Below are 18992 nucleotides of genomic sequence, written 5' to 3'. Positions count from 1 at the left end.
CTAGGGAGTCAGCAATGGCTAAAATGCAAGTCTGTCAAAAGAACTGAAATAAGGGGGCAGTCTGCAAAGACTTAGATACAAGGTAATCACAAATGTAAAAAGTATATTAATATAACTGTATTAGTTATGCAAAACAGAGGGATGGGTGATAAAGGGAGTATCTATCTTTTTAAACAATAACAATTTTGGAGTAGACTGCCCCTTTAACCCCTAAAACACCAATACCCCTCTGCAATAACCTTACTACTCTACTTAACCCCTAAACCAACAATACCCTACTACATTACCCTCTTACCTACTTAACCCCTAAACCACCAATACTCCCAATGCAAACACCGCCAATCTATTAACCCCTACACCACCAAAACCCCATCACAAACTACCCCTACACTACTTAACTCCCTAACAGAACACCCCCTAAGTTAAAGAAAATAAAAAGCACTAACTTTAAAAAAAGCACATTACCACAAAAAACACTACCAAAAAAAATCAACAAAAAACAATAAGGCCTATCCTAAAACCAAAGTCCACTTAACAAAAAGGACAACCCCAAAATAAAAAACCCTATACTAACACTAAAAGCTACTTTAAAAACAAATGCCCTGAAAAGGGAATTTTTGTAGGGTATTAACAGACTGAAGGACTGCAAGCCTGGCGAACCCAGGCAGGCAGTTTCTCATCAGTCGGTCGATATTTTGAATATTACGGCCAGAATCTGAATTTCAAACAAATTTCCAATGTATGTCTATTTACACTCCTCATGTGACAGACATCAGCCAATCACAAATACAGATATGTATTTTCTGTTAATTCATAGTTTTGGGGCTTTAAAGTTGGTGGGAGTGGGGTGTTAGAAAACAAAATGGCACTGAAAAGTCCCTTTACATTGCATTCTATGGGAACTGTGTGTTCCCATAGACCGCAATGTAAATACATATGATTATTTACTAATGCCAAGATTACGAGTTTTACGCTATAGAAGGTGAGAAACGAATTTGGCTGCCATTACAAGTTTCTGAAAAGCCGCATTGTGCGTGCGACATGGTGGCAATAAGCTTCATACCGCACAAAATCCAAGGGCTGAGAATACGTGCTCGTGCACGCTTTCCCCTTAGACATCAATGGGGAGAGAGTGTTAGAAAAAAAACTAACACCTGAAGTGCGGAATGGCGATCGCCGTAACGCAATCCCATTGATGTCTATGGGGAAAAAAAAGTTACGTTTAAACCTAACACCCTAACATAAACCCCACATCTAAACACCATTAATCTGCTGCCCCCGACATCGCCAACACTAATAAAAGTTATTAACCCCTAAGCTGCTGCTCCCGACATCGCAGACACCGAAATAAAGTTATTAACCCCCATTCTGCCGCTCCCGACATCGCTGCCACTAAATAAAGTTATTAACCCCTAAACCTCTGGCCTCCCACATCATAGCCACTAAATAAACCTATTAACCCCTAAACCACCAGCCCCCCACATCGCAAAAAAATTAAATTAAACTATTAACCCCTAAACCTAACAACCCACTAACTGTAAATTAAAATTACAATATCCCTATCGTAAAATAAATAAAAATGTACCTGAGGACGCTCCGTGCCCTATGTCTTCAAGGATGGACCCGCTCTGTGCCGCTGGGATGAAGATAGAAGACGTCACCGGGGTGAAGATAGAAGATGCTGTCTGGATGAAGATAGAAGACACCGCCTGGATGGATGAAGACCTTGCCGCCTGGATGTCCGTAGGTTTTTTTTAACTTTTTTGGGGTGTTTTTTTTAGATTAGGGTTTGGACTTTTGGTAAGAAAACGAAATGCCCTTTTCAGGGCAATGAAAAACAGCTGAATGCCCTTTTAAGGGCAATGCCCATACAAATGCCATTTTCAGGGCAATGGGTAGCTTAGGTTTTTGTTAGAGTTAGGTTTTTTATTTTGGAGGGTTGGTTGGTAGTGATGTCGCGAACCTAAAAATTTCAGTTCGCGAACCGTGGACTCGATCTTCCGCTACTGTTCGCGAACCGACGAACCGCCATTGACTTCAATAGGCAGGCAAACTTTAAAACCCACAAGGACTCTTTCTGGCCACAATAGTGATGGAAAAGTTGTTTCAAGGGTACTAACACCTGGACTGTGGCATGCCGGAGGGGGATCCATGGCAAAACTCCCACGGAAAATTACATAGTTGATGCAGAGTCTGGTTTTAATCCATAAAGTGCCTAAATCCCCTAACATTCCTAAATTGTTTGGAATAACGTGATTTAAAACATCAGGTATGATGTTGTATCGATCAGGTAGTGTAAGGGTTACGCCCGCTTCACAGTGACAGACCAAACTCCATGTGTAACGCACCGCAAACAACCGCAAACAGTCCATTTGCACAACCACGAGATAGATAGATTTGATAGATAGATACATAGATTACATAGATCAATAGATGCAATATACATATGATAGATACAAATTACATAGATCAATAGATGCAATATACATTTTTTTAGATACGAATTACATAGATCAATAGATGCAATATACATTTGATAGATACAAATTACATAGATCAAAAGATGCAATATACATTTGATAGATACGATTGATAGTTAGATAGATTCGATAGATAAATAGATAGATTTGAAAGATATATAATTTCCCTGACAGAGTATAACAATAAGACATGCGGTCTTGGCCCCGTGGTGTGTTAAGTAGTACTAATCTTAGTAGTTTACTACTACCTGTTTACTATGGCCTGCATTTTTGGAACAGGGAGATGGAAGAAGATGATTGGTCTGTCCTCCCACTTCAAATTTGTCCTAAACACAAGTGGCTGTCTCAAAACAGTCCGGCCACGAGATAGATAGATTTGATAGATAGATATACATAGATTGATAGTTAGATAGAATTGATAGAAGATAAATAGATAGATTTGATAGATATAGAATTACACTGACAAAGTATAATAATAAAACATGCGGTCTTACACTAATGTTACAACAGATATGAGTGGTGGCACAGAGCAATTAATCACAGTATATGCTGTGGGCCTGGCACACAGGCCCGATGGAAAATGAAATTAGATTACAATTACAAACTAATGTAAAATTTTTTTTTTTTTTAAATTTACAATAATGTTACACCACCAGATAGGAGTGGTGGCACAGAGCAATTTATCATGGTATATGTTATGGGCCTGGCACACAGGCCTGATGGAAAATGAAATTAGATTACACTAGCAATTAGCAATAGCAAACTAATGTAATTTTTTTTTTTTTTTAAATTTAAAAAAATGTTACACCAGATATGAGTGGTGGCACAGAGCAATTAATAACAGTATATGCTGTGGGCCTGAGAGACATAGGCCTGATGGAAAATGAAATTAGATTACACTAACAAACTAATGTAAAATTGTTTACAATAATGTTACACCACCAGATATGAGTGGTGGCACAGAGCAATTAATCACAGTATATGCTGTAGGGCCTGGCACACAGGCCTGATGGAAAATGAAATTAGATTAAACTTGCAATTAGCAAACTAATGTCAAAGTTTTTTTTTTTTAAATTTAAAATAATGTTACACCCGATATGAGTGGTGGGTGGTGGCACAGAGCAATTAATAACAGTATATGCTGTGGGCCTGAGAGACACAGGCCTGATGGAAAATGAAATTAGATTACACTAACAAACTAATGTAAAATTGTTTACAATAATGTTACACCACCAGATAAGAGTGGTGGCACAGAGCAATTAATCACAGTATATGCTGTAGGGCCTGGCACACAGGGCTGATGGAAAATGAAATTAGATTCAACTTGCAATTAGAAAACTAATGTTAAAGTTTTTTATTTTTAAATTTAAAATAATGTTACACCAGATATGAGTGGTGGGTGGTGGCACAGAGCAATTAATAACAGTATATGCTGTGGGCCTGGCACACAGGTCTGATGGAAAATGAAATTAGATTACACTAACAAACTAATGTAAAATTGTTTACAATAATGTTACACCACCAGATAAGAGTGGTGGCACAGAGCAATTAATCACAGCATATGCTGTAGGGCCTGGCACACAGGCCTGATGGAAAATGAAATTAGATTAAACTTGCAATTAGCAAACTAATCTTAAAGTTTTTTATTTTTAAATTTAAAATAATGTTACACCAGATATGAGTGGTGGCACAGAGCAATTAATAACAGAATATGCTGTGGGCCTGAGAGACACAGGCCTGATGGAAAATGAAATGAAATTAAACTTGCAATTGGCAAACTAATGTAAAAGTTTTTTTTTTTAAATTTAAAATAATGTTACACCAGATATGAGTGGTGGCACACAGCAATTAATAACAGAATATGCTGTGGGCCTGAGAGACACAGGCCTGATGGAAAATTAAATTAAAGTAAACTTGCAATTAGCAAACTAATGTAAAAGTTTTTTTTTTTTTTTTTAATTTAAAATAATGTTACACCAGATATGAGTGGTGGCAGTGAGCAAGTAGGCACAATATATGCTGTGAGGCTCACACACAGGCTGGTGGCAGGCAAGCAAATGCAAAAAAAAAAAACGACTGGAGTTCTGGCCCTATGCAAAAAAAAAAAAAACGACTGAAGTTCTAGCCCTAAAAAGGGCTTTTTGGGCTGAAGTTCTAGCCCTAAAAAGGGCTTTTTGGGGTGCTGTCCTTACAGCAGAGATCAGATGAGTCCTTCAGGACTGTTGTGGAGGCTGAATACACTAGCCTAGCTATCAATTTCACTATAAAATCAGGAGCTGCTACACTAAACCTCCTCTCACTACAAATGCTGCACCACAATGATTCTAAAATGGTTGCTGCCCGGGACCTGGGAGGGTCTGGGAGGGAGTGTCTGCTGCTGATTGGCTGTAATGTGTCTGCAGACTGTGAGATACAGGGTCAAAGTTTACTCAATGATGACGAATAGGGGGCGGATCGAATATCGCATATGTTCGCCCGCCGCGGCGAACGCGAACAAGCTATGTTCGCAGGGAACTGTTCTCCGGCGAACAGTCGGGACATCACTATTGTTTGGGTGTTGGGATGGGTGAATGTCTAAATTTCTGAATTCGAATATTAGAACGAATGTTATTACCGAAATTCGAATTATAAATCTGAATGTTGATAAGAACGAATATTCTTAAAAATTCTATAATTGAATGCTATTTACAGTTTTTGAATGTCACTTTCGAATTTGAATGTTTATAATTATATCAAATGTCTACATTCGAAATTTCGAATTTAACATTCTATTTAACAAATACTATTCAGAAGTTCAATAGTTCATTTGGTAGGGAGGGAATCTAGTAAATTGATACATAATAGATACAAATATATCATTTCAAATGTTTCAAATTCGAATATTGCATAATTTGAATATTACATTTAAAGAAAGCATTAGAAATACTATTACAAATATAAATTCTAATTTTTTTAAATGAATATTTTCGAATGTAATCGTAAAATTAAAAACCGAACATTTGAAAATCGAATGTTAGTATGTTATGTAAACATTCAAAATTCGATTTGAATGAACAAATGTGTTAAAATTTGTTTCATTTTTCAAATGTTGCGAAACATTCGCCCATCCATAGTTGGGTGATGGGTTTTACTGTTGGGAGTCTTTGTATTTTTTACAGGTAAAATAGCTAATTTCTTTAGGGCAATGCCCTACAAAAGGCCCTTTTAAGGGCTATTGGTAGTTTATTCAAGGATAGGGTTTTTTTTTTGGGGGGGGGCTTTTTTATTTTTATAGGGCTATTAGATTAGGTGTAATTGTTTTTATTTTGGATAAATTTGTTTGTTATTTTTCGTAATTTAGTGTTTGTTATTTTTTGTTATTTAGTATTTTTTATTTTTTGTAATTTTAGAATTAATTTTTTTTAGTAGTGTTAGTTTATTTTTAATGTGTAATTTAGTTTATTTAATTGGTAGTTATTTTAATTTTAGCATAATAGTTTAGTATAATAGTTATGTTAGGTTAATTGTTAGTTTAAACTTAGGTTTTTTGAATTTCACAGGTAAGTTTTTATTTATTTTAAGATAGGGATATTGTAATTTTAATTTAAAATTAGGGGGTTGTTAGGTTTAGGGGTTAATAGTTTAATTTAGTTTTTTGCCATGTGGGGGGATGGCGGTTTAGGGGTTAATAGGTTTATTATGTGGCAGTGATGTGGGAGGCCAGAGGTTTAGGGGTTAATAGCTTTATTTAGTGGCAGCAGTGTTGGGGAGCAGCGGAATATGAGTTAATAGCTTTATTATAGTGTCGGCGATGTTGGGATGCAGGGGAATAGGGGTTAATAACTTTATGATAGTGGTGGCAATGTCGGGGAGCGGCGGAATAGGGTTTAATAACTTTTATAAGTGGTGGCGATGTCGGGAGCGGCAGATTAGTGGTTAATACGTTTTAACCAGTGTTTGAGATGCTGGAGGGCGGCGGAATAGGGGTTGTTAGGTCGTTTATGGGTGTTAGTGTACTTTGTAACATTTTAGTTATGAGTTTTGTGAAACATTTTTGTGGCGCAAAATTCATAACTACTGGTCTCAGATGGCCGAATGGCTGTTATGCAAGCATTTTGGCATCACCGCACAACCTGTAATACCGGCGCTATGGAAATCCCATGCAAAAATGTAATTATTTTTGAGTGCAAGATTGATGTTTACAGGCTAAAATGCTTGCGGTATAGCTATTTTTTCAGCGTTAAAACCGTATCTAGGTGATATATATTTATGTGTTAATATGTGTACATACACATATTAACATATTAATATATATGTATATATTCATATACATATCTATTTAAAAATGCTGCCCATCACTACGCTACATACCTCCTTCGCTGCGCGAGGTTCTGAAGCAGTCTGTGACGGCATCAGAAAGAGGCTCTCATAGGAGCCTAAGCAAGCACGCTCTTGTGAGCGCCATGCTTGCTAGCATCAACTTGTGATTAACTTGTAATACCAGTGCACATGCAAGCAATATTTAGCACTCCACTTGTAATTTGGCCCATGATAATTAATTATCCAAATGTCAAGTCACATTATGGCTAAAAAAAAACACAAACCTAAATTGTCCGTATGTTGTCAAGTCACGTTAATAACAATCTAAAATTCTTATAGAAGCTCAAAAACCCACAAAACAAATATGTTGTTATAAAGTTTAATTATTTTTCTACTGATGTTCTCTGTACTGACCTTGGTTCAAAGTTCATTAAGATATTATCAAGTAATCGATATTCTCCCATATAAAAGGGACCAAGTTTGGAATCGTACATTTCATTTGTGTAATCATTTATTGAAGAGCTAAACCTGTGACAAGTACAGAAATTAGCAACACAACTTCTAGGAAGCCAACTAAAAAGGTAAGTTCTATGAGCTCTCAGATATTCCATAGACTGTGTATCTCAGATGTTGCTTGGATGTAAACTAGTATTGGAGAATAAAACTGATGTTTTCATATGTTGCTTTTAGATATGATTCAGTACTTATGGACTGTTACTGCAATAGCAGCATTCCTGTTGGGGTTTGTTTCCCATGGTCAGTCAGAAACCTGCTCTGCTGTACAAGGACTTCCAGGTCTTAATGGTAGGGATGGTAGAGACGGAGACAAAGGGGAACCAGGTGAGTCAATACAGGGGCTGAATCATTTAATGTTACTTAAAAAAAATGACATTTGTGTAATTTGATCAACACTGGTAAATATGAAGCAGCATGAAACAAATTATATTTCACAGATATACAGGTATACCTCATGTTATTGCGCTTCACTTTATTGCACTTCGCAGATATTGCTTTTTTTACAAATTGAAGGTTTGTGGAAACTCTCTGTCAAGCAAGTCTATAGGTGCCATTTTTCCTAAATATACACATATAAACAAATAAATACACATGAATACACAAATCTACACATCTATATAAATATATATATATATATATATATATATATATATATATATATATATATATATATATGCCATCAGCAAAAGGATTATGACTCACTGAAGGCTCAGATTATGGTTAGAAATTTTTAGCAATAATGTATTTTTTTAATCAGGAATGCACATGTATTTTTTAGACATAATGCTGTTGCACTCTTAAGAGACTACAGTATATTTTAAACATAACATTTATATGCACTGGGAAACAAAAAATGAGTGTGACTCACTTTATTCCTATATTCGCTTTATTACAGTAGTCTGGAACCGAACCCGCAATATCTCTGAGGTATGCCTGTACAGAGTGATAGATAGATAGACAGATAGATAGTTAGAGAGATTGATAGAATATTTCTTACCTAAGATATGGTGAGTCCACGGCTTGAATAATTACTGTTGGGAATATCACTCCTGGCCAGCTGGAGGAGGCAAAGAGCACCACAGTTAAACTGTTAAGTATCACTCCCTTACCCACAACACCCCAGTCATTCTCTTTGGTACAATTTTGATTTCATCTACAAGCAAGTTTTGGGGTATAGCCGTATTCCACATCATTCCTTGCAGTCGGGTAGTGGTGGCTTTAAAGCAGTTAGAAAGTTGTAAAGAGACACTTACTGCATTTTCCTAACAATTGCTGCCCTAGTTTAGAAAGCCAGAGTTGGTTACTCTGTTCTTTCTTTTTCAAAGGTCTCTGTGAAGAACTATGTCTTCTCATACCTTGTAACTGTCTACATGCCAGACAACGGAGCAGGTAAGTGCTTTTTCTCCCACTTAACAAATTTAAAGACACTGCTTTTTTATTGGGAAATAGACAATCATGTTGTATGGGTTACACTGAGACAAGAAGCAGGCACTGTAGCATGTGTGAGACTAACATTTAAACTCTTTTGAAAATAAAGGGTAGAATGTTTTTATTAGGCTTTATTTTCTGACACATATTTACTTGATAAAATAATGCAAGTTTAAACTGAAAGTAAGGCTGAATTTTCTGTTTCAGCAGTTTATTCATTTCCCTATTGCTTTAAAACAAAACGATGCAACATTTTAAACTAACTGTCAGGTTTGAAGAAACAGATACTTCTGGTACTCTGTGTACCAGGAAGTGGTGCCTCTCTGTGTCGCAGCTGTAATTTGAGCTTGGCAGTTGCGGTCACATGACTGGCTTTACTTCATAACGTTTCTGAGGAAAAAGTTGTTTTTCTCCATTTCTCGGTTATCCGGTCTTAATTGGTAGCGGTAAGGCACCTCAGTAATTGAGGTGTGGGGTTGCCTGAGGGGTATTTTAGAAGTTTATTTGATGTTTATTAAATGTTTTTTCTTAACTTTTCACACATAATTTTAGCTGGGGGTCGATCCTAATTTGGGATAAAATTTAAAGTGTAGTTTTTTTTCCTTGGCTTAATTTAATTGAATATTAAAATCTTTGAAACTTATCTGTACAAGTTTATTTACTGTTTCACAACAAGTCTGATATGGAGCAAGAGCCTGCTCTCATGAATTCATGCTTATTATGTTTAGATGCACAAATAGCAGCTTCTATGTAATTTTGTTCTTCATCTGTCAAGAAAACCTTGCAAAATAAAAGGAACATTTTTGAAACTAATGTCTCTCAGGATGATGCTGTAAAAATAATACCTCAGCTTTCTCCTGCTATGTCTCATGCCTCAATGGTGTCACATGCAGTGCCCTGCGGTTTCTCTATAACTCCTAGTGGAGTTTATTTAAAAGCAGAAATTTCTGCCCAGGTATCTTCAGCGGTATTTGTGGCATTAGCTGCCATTCCCAGATTACAGAGAAAAATGCAAGAGGAAATCTAGAAATTCAGAAAGTAAGGTGCCAATTTGCCCTTTTTCATAAGTCTGATGAGGAAGATACATCAGGACTTTCTGAGGGTGAAATCTCAGATTCGGACAGTATAATTCCTTCTTCTGAGACTGAGGTGGTATCCGTCAGATTGAAGCTTGAACACCTTTGTGTATTGTTAAAGGAGGTTTTAGCTACTTTAGATGACTCCTATTGAGGATAGCTGCTCTTTTAAGGATACAATGGACAAGAAGCTGGAGGCTTATTTAAAAAAGATTTATGTTCATCAAGATCTCCAATGGCAACCTGCGGTGTGTATTCCCACCGTCACTAGTGCGGCATCTTATTGGTTCGACAGATTGTCTGATTCTCTTCAAGTAGAGACTTCCTTGGATGAAATTCAAGATAGGATTAAAGCTCTTAAGTTGGCAAATTCCTTTATTGCAGATGCCATTTTACAGGTTGTTAGACTAGGAGCTAAAACTTCTAGTTTTGCTGTCCTAGCCCACAGTGCATTATGGTTGAAATCCTGGTCTGCAGACATTTCCTCTAAAGTCAAGCTTCTGGCAATTCCTTACAAGGGCAAAACCTTGTTAGGACCCAGTTTGGCAGAAATTATCTCTGATATTACGGGTGGGAAAGGGTCTTTTCTCCCTCAAAATAAGAAGAATAGGCCTAAAGGACATCAGACTAATTTTTATTCCGTTCGTAACTTCAGAGGAAAGCCTTCCCATTCTTCCAAGCAGGAACAATCCAAGTCTTCTTGGAAACTCAATCAGTCTTGAAACAAGGGGAAACAATCAAAGAAACCAACAGCTGATTCCAAATTAGCATGAAGGGTTTGCCCCCAATCTGGGATCAGATCAGGTGGGGGGTCAGACTTTCTCAGTTCTCTCAAGCCTGGATATGAGATGTGCCATATCCCTGGACTGTGGACATAGTATCCCAGGGTTACAAATTGGAATTTAAGACTTTTCCTCCCAGAGGCAGATCCATCTCTCAAGATTATCTGCAGACCAGATAAAGAAAGAGGCATTCTTGAAATGTATACAACATCTTCCTCCCTGGGTGTGATAATTCCAGTTCCAGTGCAAGAACAGGGTCTCGGGTTCTACTCCAACCTATTTGTGGTTCCCAAAAAGGAGGGAACTTTCCATCCCATTCTAGACTTGAAGTGTCTAAACAAGTTTCTCAAAGTTCTATCCTTCAAGATGGAGACTATACGCTCCATTCTTCCTTTAGTACAAGAGGTTCAGTTCATGACAACCATAGACCTAAAGGATGCGTATCTTCATGTTCCTATTCACAGGGACCATCACAGATTCCTGAGATTTGCCTTTCTGGAGAAACATTTCCAGTTCGTGGCCCTTCCATCTGGTCTAGCCACAGCTCCAATAATTTTTTCAAAGGTTCTGTGGGCTCTTTTGGCAGTGATCCATTCTCATGGAATTGCTGTGGCACCCTACCTGGACGACATATTGGTTCAGGCGCCATCTTTTGAAAAAGCAAAATCTCACAGATATTGTTGTATTTTCTTCGTTCCCACAGATGGAATGTGAATCTGGAAAAAAGCGCCCTTTCCCCTGTTACAAGAGTAGTGTTCTTAGGGACCATACAAGATTCTCTATTGATGAAGATTTTTCTGACAGAGGTCAGGAAAGACAAAATCCTTTCCTCTTGCTTCTCTCTTCAGGTTACTGCTCATCCTTCAGTGGCTCAATTTATGGAGGTAAATGGTCTGATGATGGCTTCCATGGACATAATTCCTTTTGATCAATTCCATTTGAGAGCTCTCCAGTTGTGCATGCTCAGACAATGGAATGGCTACCATGCGGAGCTATCTCAGAGAATAGAGTTAGATCAGTCATCAAGGGACTTTCTTCCATGGTGGATTTCTCAGGAATATCTGTCTCAGGGCGCATGCTTTCTGAGACCTTCCTGGGTGATCATGACCATGGACATCAGCCTGCTGGGCTGGGGAGCAGTCTGGAACTCACTAAAAGCTCAGGGTCTTTGGATTTGGGGGGAGTCTGCTCTTCCCATCAACATCTTGGAGTTGAGGGTGATCTACAATGCTCTATTGGCTTGGCCTCAGTGGTCCTCAGCCCAGTTTATCAGGTTCCAGTCAGACAACATAACCTCTGTGGCTTACATCAATCACCAGGGAGGAACTCAGAGTTCCTTAGCCATGAAGGAGGTTACTCAGATTCTTCAGTGGGCAGAGACCCACAATTGCTGTCTATCTGCCATTCACATTCCAGGAGTAGACAACTGGGAAACGGATTTTCTGAGCAGACAGACTTTTCATCCCGAAGAGTCGGAACTCCATCCGGAGGTGTTTTCTTACTTAGTCCTCAAATGGGGGTGCCGGAGTTAGATCTGATGGTGTCCCATCAGAACGTCAAGCTTCCAAGGTACGATTCAAGGTCAAGAGATCCGCAGGCCTTTCTGATAGATGCTCTGGCGGTTCCTTGGGTTTTCAGGTTGGCATACCTGTTTCCTCCGCTTGCTCTCCTTCCATGAGTCATTGCATGTATCAAACAGAAGAAGGCATCAGTGAATCTAATAGCCCATGTGTGGCCTTGCAGGAGTCCAAGTGGAGATAATATTTCTCCCACCTTGGAGACTACCTCTGAAGAAGGACTTCCTGATTCAGGGTCCCTTCCTTCATCCAAATCTCATTTTTCTGAAGCTGACTGCTTGGAGATTGAACGCTTAATTCTGTCTAAGCGTGATTTGTCTAAGTCAGTTATTGAGACCATGATTCAGGCTCGAAAGCTGTTACTATAAATATTCACCATAAGATATGATGTACATATCTTTATTGTGGTGAATCCAAGGCCTACTTTTGGAGTAGAAGTAGAATTCCTAGAATTTTATCTTTTCTTCAGGAAGGCCTGGAGAAGGGATTGTCAGTCAGTACTCTGAATGGTCAGATTTCTGCTTTATCTGTTTTACTACATAAACGTTTGGCGGATGTGCCAGATGTGCAATCTTTTTGTCAGGCCTTGGTCAAAATCAGGCCTGTCTTTAAGTATGTTGCTCCTCCTTGGAACATTAACCTTGCTCTTAAAGTTTTACAGCTGGCTCCGTTTGAGCCGTTGCATTCCATAGACATTAAGTTGTTATCTTGGAAGGTTTTGTTTCTTGTTGCTATCTCTTCTGCTTGAAGAGTCTCGAAACTCTCAGCTCTGCAGTGTGATTCCTCTTATCTTATTTTCATGCTGATAAGGCAGTTCTTCGTAGTAAGTTAGGTTTCCTTCCTAAGGTTGTTTCTAATAGAAATATCAATGAGGAAATGGTTGTTCCCTCTGCGTCCTAATCCTTCTTCTTCCAAAGAACGTTTGTTACATAATTTGCATTAAATTCTACTTACAGGCGACTAAGAATTTTTGCCAGTCCTCTGCCCTCTTTGTCTTTTTCTCTAGGAAACGTAAAGGTCAGAAAGCTACTGCTACTACTCTTTCTTTTTGGTTATGAAGTATAATTCATTTGGCTTATGAGACTGCTGGAGAGCAGCCTCCTGAGAGAATTACGGCTCATTCCACAAGAGCTGTTTCCTCTTATTGGGCTTTCAAAAATGAAGTTTTTGTTAACAAATTTGCAAGGCTGCAATTTGGTCTTCTCTACATACTATTTCCAAATTTTCCAAATTTGATACTTTTGCCTCGGCTGAGGATTTTTTTGGGAGAAAGGTTCTTCAAGCCTTCTATTTAGGACTGCCTGTCTTTTCCTTACCTATTTATCCGTGTCCTCTAGCTTGGGTATTGGTTCCCAACAGTAATTACTCAAGCCATGAACTCACAATATCTTAGGAAAGAAAAACAAAATGTATGCTTACCTGATAAATGTATTTATTTCCAGTTATGTTGAGTCCAAGGCCATGTCCTTTATTTTAAGACAGTTCTTTTGACTATAACCTCAGGCATCTTTACACCTTGTGTTACTCCTTTTTCTCCATTTCTCTTTGGTTGAATGACTGGGGGTTGTGGGTAAGGGAGTGATACTTAACAGTTTAACTGTGGTGCTCTTTGCCTCCTCCTGCTGGCCAGGAGTGATATTACCAACAGTTATTACTCAAGCTGTGGACTCACCATATCTGGAAATAAATAAATCAGGTAAGCATAATTTATTTTATTTTTTTAAATATATCATTGCTTTGAATCATGTGAAACAAAATAAATCTATTCCGAAATGTAATGTAAAAAATTATAAGTGGTAACTTAAACTGATAAATTAGAGTATTTTAAAGTTTAAAATTTTTTTAAAAATATACTTTTCTCTTTTTACAATCAATATTATATTAATAAACTTAAGGCTATTCTGTTCCTTATAAAACTCTGATTGTCTATTTTTTGGCTCCTGTGAACACTGCAAATAATATTTTCTTTAAATATAATCAATAAAACTGAAATATTTTGTAATTATAGGTCCACCTGGAGCAGAAGGGTTAAGAGGTATTGCTGGGCCTCCTGGGAAACAGGGGCCAGAAGGAGAACGTGGAAATAATGGTACCCCAGGTAATTCTATCCATTGTGGGATGAAGTATTATTATTATATTTTATTTATTATTGTTACTATTATTATTATTATTATATTTTATTATTATTATTTCATGCAAAAAAAATATATAGAGTTACAACAATAAAAACATTAATTAAAATTAAAATAAACTAAATGGCAATAAAACAAACTCCACTTTAGTTCTCCATTGCAATTAGGAATAATTGGCCCTCCGGGACCTCTGGGCCAAAAGGGGGAAATGGGTGAAAGTGCAGTGTCAGGTAAGTTTATATTATGTATATACAGTCACAGTCAATATTATTGAGAAACATTGAGATATTTAATTACAGGATTTTGTATTTATTATACGTTATGCGCAAATGAAAATAGCCGCATTCAGTGGTGAATTTGTCTTTACATAAATATCTTCTTGTAACGATTGCCTTATTTTTGGCAAAAAGATCAAATCATGGGATGGATCATAATCCTTTAGAAAAAAATGGTTTTCGACAGAAAATCACCATTCTAAGGGGATTTTTGTAGATAAATAATTTGATAAGTTTTTCTAAAGTATTATGGCTATATTATAAAAACAAATAATTAATATTATTTGCTTTTAATATTTTAAACATACCAAATGTGTATCATTAAGCAGATTTTTTTGTGTAATTTATAAATTATCTTAAAATAGCAGTCACTTACCTGAGAGTTGTTTATATATTAAATTAATTATACAATGCAAATCCCAGTTCCCAACTTTTTCTGTTTCAATTGTGTGAAAACCTAAAACAATCTACATTTTTAAGTTGTTTTGCTTTGCTTATTATCCTGAATATATCTTTAAAAGTCTTTACTATAGTAATTCCCAGGCAAAAAGAAATAAAATGATGTTTTAGAGGTATTATTGTTTTACTAGTTGGTAAGCCTGCCCAGAGGGCAGTTTATATGTTGTAAATACAAAAAATAAAAAATAGAACTACAGAAAAAAATAAACACATTATCTAAAATAAAAGAATTAAACCTAATCCCTATAGAAAATAAAAAAGCCCTCCCCAAATAAAAACACCCCCTAATCTAATGCTAAACTACCAATAGCCCTTAAAAGGGCTTTTTGTATGGCATTGCCCTAAGTTAAATAGCTCTTTAAAATTAAAAATAAACAAAGTACCCCCTAACAGTAAACCCCCCCACCCACGTAAACCCCAAAATTAAAATTCAAACACTAAAAAAACTACCCATTGCCCTGAAAAGGGCATTTGTAAGGGCATTTAGCTCTTTTTCACTGCCCTATAAAGGGCATTAAGCTCTTTTTCAGAGTGCCCAAAAAAAACTCGTTATTTTTTTTTTTAAAAAAACCTAACACTAAAGCCCCAAATAGGTACTCACAGTTTCAGAAGTCCTGCAGAGAAGGTCTTCTTCCAGGTGGGTCCATCATCTTCATCCACGGCAAAGGCGGTGCAAAGCGGAGGTTCGGTGACATAGAGCCTCCTCTTCATCCGATCGTTCATGGTATACTGAAGAAAGAATGCAAGGTACCACAATCAGTTTGGGGTACCTTGCATTCTTATTGGCTGAATTTTTCAAAACAGCCAATAGGATTAGAGCTGTTAAAATCCTTTTGGCTGTTCAAATCAGACAATAAGATTATAGAGATTCACACCTTTTTTTACTCATAAGGTCTTAAGGCACAGTTATATTGAAATATGATTTTTAAGCACTGACCTTTAATATTATACCAATGAAAAAGGTCTCATTTCTTATAAAGAAAGTTTTTGAGTACAATATAATAAGAAATGGTAGCAAAAAAGAGGAATGAAACTAAAAACTCCAAGGCAGTCCAGCTCCAATATATAAAAACAGAACTTTTATTATTAATTTAAAAAAATGGACAAAAAGTGCAATGTGACAACATCTGACTCCACACAGGGAATATTAAGCCAGAGTAAACATGGTTTAACCGGTTTTGGTCCTGGTGACCATAATCATAGACCTTATAGGATACAGGCTTGACTTGTTTAAAAATAATTAAAAACAATCCTATTGGCTGAAGTTAACTAGCTTCAGATTTAACCCCTAGTGAATCACATATCTCAGAATGACGTAAGATTGAATAATAAACTTTGATTGTAAAAATATATATGTAATCATAGTCATATATTGATGTTATAGATTAATGTTAAAAATTTAGACCTTAACATTATATTATAGGGGACATGGTAAATCTAAAAAAAATTCTAGGAGAAATTCAAAGGAAAGATTAGTATGTAGTTAGAAAGACCAGAGATTATTTGCATTAATATTACTACATTGATAATATAGTCAGCCAAATATTCATGTAATGCATAGATAACAAATATGGATATCTACATAACTTATGGATGTCCAAACAGATGTATATATATATATATATATATATATATATATATATATATATATATACAAACATGCATGGGGATAGAAACCCCCTGTGTGTGTACATATGTATTATAGTTAACTAGCTGTATGCCCTATAATGAGCTAATATATATTTGCATGTATATATAAGATCTCACTTACACAAACAATATGTATTCAACAAAGAAAAAATGCACAGTGGCTATATAGACCTTTGTCTAACTATACAGTTATGTTTACATAAGGTCTAAATCTCTAAAATAATCAGGAAGTGAACAAAATGCGGATAGTAGGGGACTGTGCTAATAAACCTCAAAACACCATCTAAACCAAGTCCCAGAGCTGTATAATAGTTAAACACCCTGACCTCAGCCGTAAACAAGAGGATGTATAAGGTAAATGAGCACATAGAACCAATTCAAGTCCCCTACAAAAATATTCCCTTCTAAGGTTGTATACCTAGACATATGATAAAGAGTGATATAGACATAGATATGTCACCTATCGAATAATTCAGGCGTAGCCTCTTAAACTAGCTAAGACCTAATTATATACAAAGAAATACAAAGGCTGAATGGGACAAAGGTGTCCGGTATTGACATCATCTTTGCCAATAATTGATGATGTCAAACTCAAAGTTGAACCCCTTAGGCAGCAGGCTATCCAATTTATGGATCCAGTAGATATCTTGTCGCCACCTCTTGGGGGTCTGACTATCTGCTCGATAGCCTGCCACCTAAAGGACCCAACATTGCCTTGATGTACATCCAAAAAGTGTTTTGATAGAGCTGAGCATGGTCTCTCGCTAGAAATATAAGAGAGATGTTCTTTAATTCTTTTGCCCACCTCTTTGGTCCTTCTTCCGACATATTGTCTGGAACACAAAGTGCAATAGATCAGGTAGACTACAAATCTACTAGTGCAATTTACACATCCCTTAGTCTCATACTCTTCTGAACGATCGGCAGAGTAAAACTTGTTATTGATAACATGGTCACAAGAACCACAGGCTCTCCTACCACATCTGTAGGTTCCTTTGTGGTGTAACCATGAACTGTCTGAACTGCCATATTTGAGAAGACTAGGGGACAGGATGTTGCCCAAGGTGCGTTTTTTTTCTATATACAAACCTGCATCCTTTTTCGACATAGGGTCTCAAATGGACATCCCCCATAAGGATTGGTAGGTTCTTTTTGATTATAGAACATTACCTACTTGTATTGGTTGGAAAAGGCTGTTACAAACATCGGATCGTTCTGTTCTAATTTTTTGGGGTGAGTTGATCATTTGTCCTTTAAAGAGAGCAGCCCTATCCAATTGGCGGACCTAAGAAAACGCGCCTGCTACCATTTTCTTGGGCTAACCTTTGTTTTGGAGTTGTTTGGAGTTCTGATTCTGATGCCTTCTGAATGTATTACGGCACCCAGTGTGGGTACCTCCATTAGTTTGACCATCATCCAGTGCAGTATTAGAATTATACCAGGTCTTATTGCGTTTGCTCTTACGCCACACATAGACCACACCAAAGTTGTAATCTTTTTGTTTCCTGATGAATTTGTAATGCTTAGTTTGTATCACTAACTTTCTAGCCTTCTACGCTGTTTTTTTGAGGATGTTGTCATACTGTAGGTAGATTTCATTGAGTAAAGTTGTTCATTTCAATCTGCAACTGTGTCAATTTGGTTTTAACCTCATTTAACAGGAAATCTTTATACTCAATAAGTAGAGCAATAAGTTTAAGGGAACAATCTGTGAGTGTTAAATTCCATCTTTCTATAAACTCTTCATCTCTAATATCATATGTAAGAAATTTATTAATTTGTAGCCCTCTAGGGATCATCTTGAGGGCTACTTATCTGGCTAGAATCCATTTGTCCCACTTCAATTTTTGTTCCTTTAATTTAAGGTATTCCATGTCCTGAAACATATCACCCAACTTTGTATTGGGGACATCATTATCAAACACATCGTTAAGTTCCCAAAGTATCACAGTCCTTGCTTCTGTGTCCAGTATAAAGTGACCTTAGTGCAAGAACATGTGCAAATGCAAAAGATGGGGATTCAGCTCCTCCCACTTATTCATTGGACCATCACAGGTACCCACATGTGTATACTTGTAAATATATAGTGGTAGTCAGTATTCACATCACAGCAACAAACAGTGCTTTGTATACCTCCACACATGCAAAGATCATAAGGAATAAACAAAAATAGTGAAGCCACACGGAGTATAAGTGTGTCAGTAACCAAGTTCAGTTAAAGAATGAATTCAAAGGTACCAGAACATTAGCTCCTCCCACTCCTCGCCGGGCAAACTACTGTAGCGGCTTTAACTATTTTAACTGTTAAGACACAAGGG

General features: G+C 36.9%; 1 protein-coding gene across 3 annotated transcripts in view; it reads left to right on the top strand.

The window, feature by feature from the left end:
* The first annotated feature begins 7272 nt into the window (after window positions 1-7272).
* Window positions 7273-18992, top strand: part of LOC128639867 (pulmonary surfactant-associated protein D) — an 80820-nt gene continuing 69100 nt past the window's right edge. For all 3 annotated transcript variants that reach the window (XM_053692086.1, XM_053692085.1, XM_053692083.1), the window contains exons 1-3: window positions 7273-7360; window positions 7470-7619; window positions 14167-14256. In XM_053692086.1, coding sequence (XP_053548061.1) covers window positions 7472-7619; window positions 14167-14256 — 238 coding nt within the window. In that variant the 5' untranslated portion in view covers window positions 7273-7360; window positions 7470-7471. The remainder of the gene's footprint in view (window positions 7361-7469; window positions 7620-14166; window positions 14257-18992) is intronic.

This window comes from Bombina bombina, chromosome 9 (assembly GCF_027579735.1).
Source record: "Bombina bombina isolate aBomBom1 chromosome 9, aBomBom1.pri, whole genome shotgun sequence".
In the NCBI taxonomy this organism is placed as follows: Eukaryota; Metazoa; Chordata; class Amphibia; order Anura; family Bombinatoridae; genus Bombina; species Bombina bombina.
The sequence above is the reverse complement of the archived record's forward strand: the minus strand, read 5'-3'. Positions and strand labels throughout refer to the sequence as shown.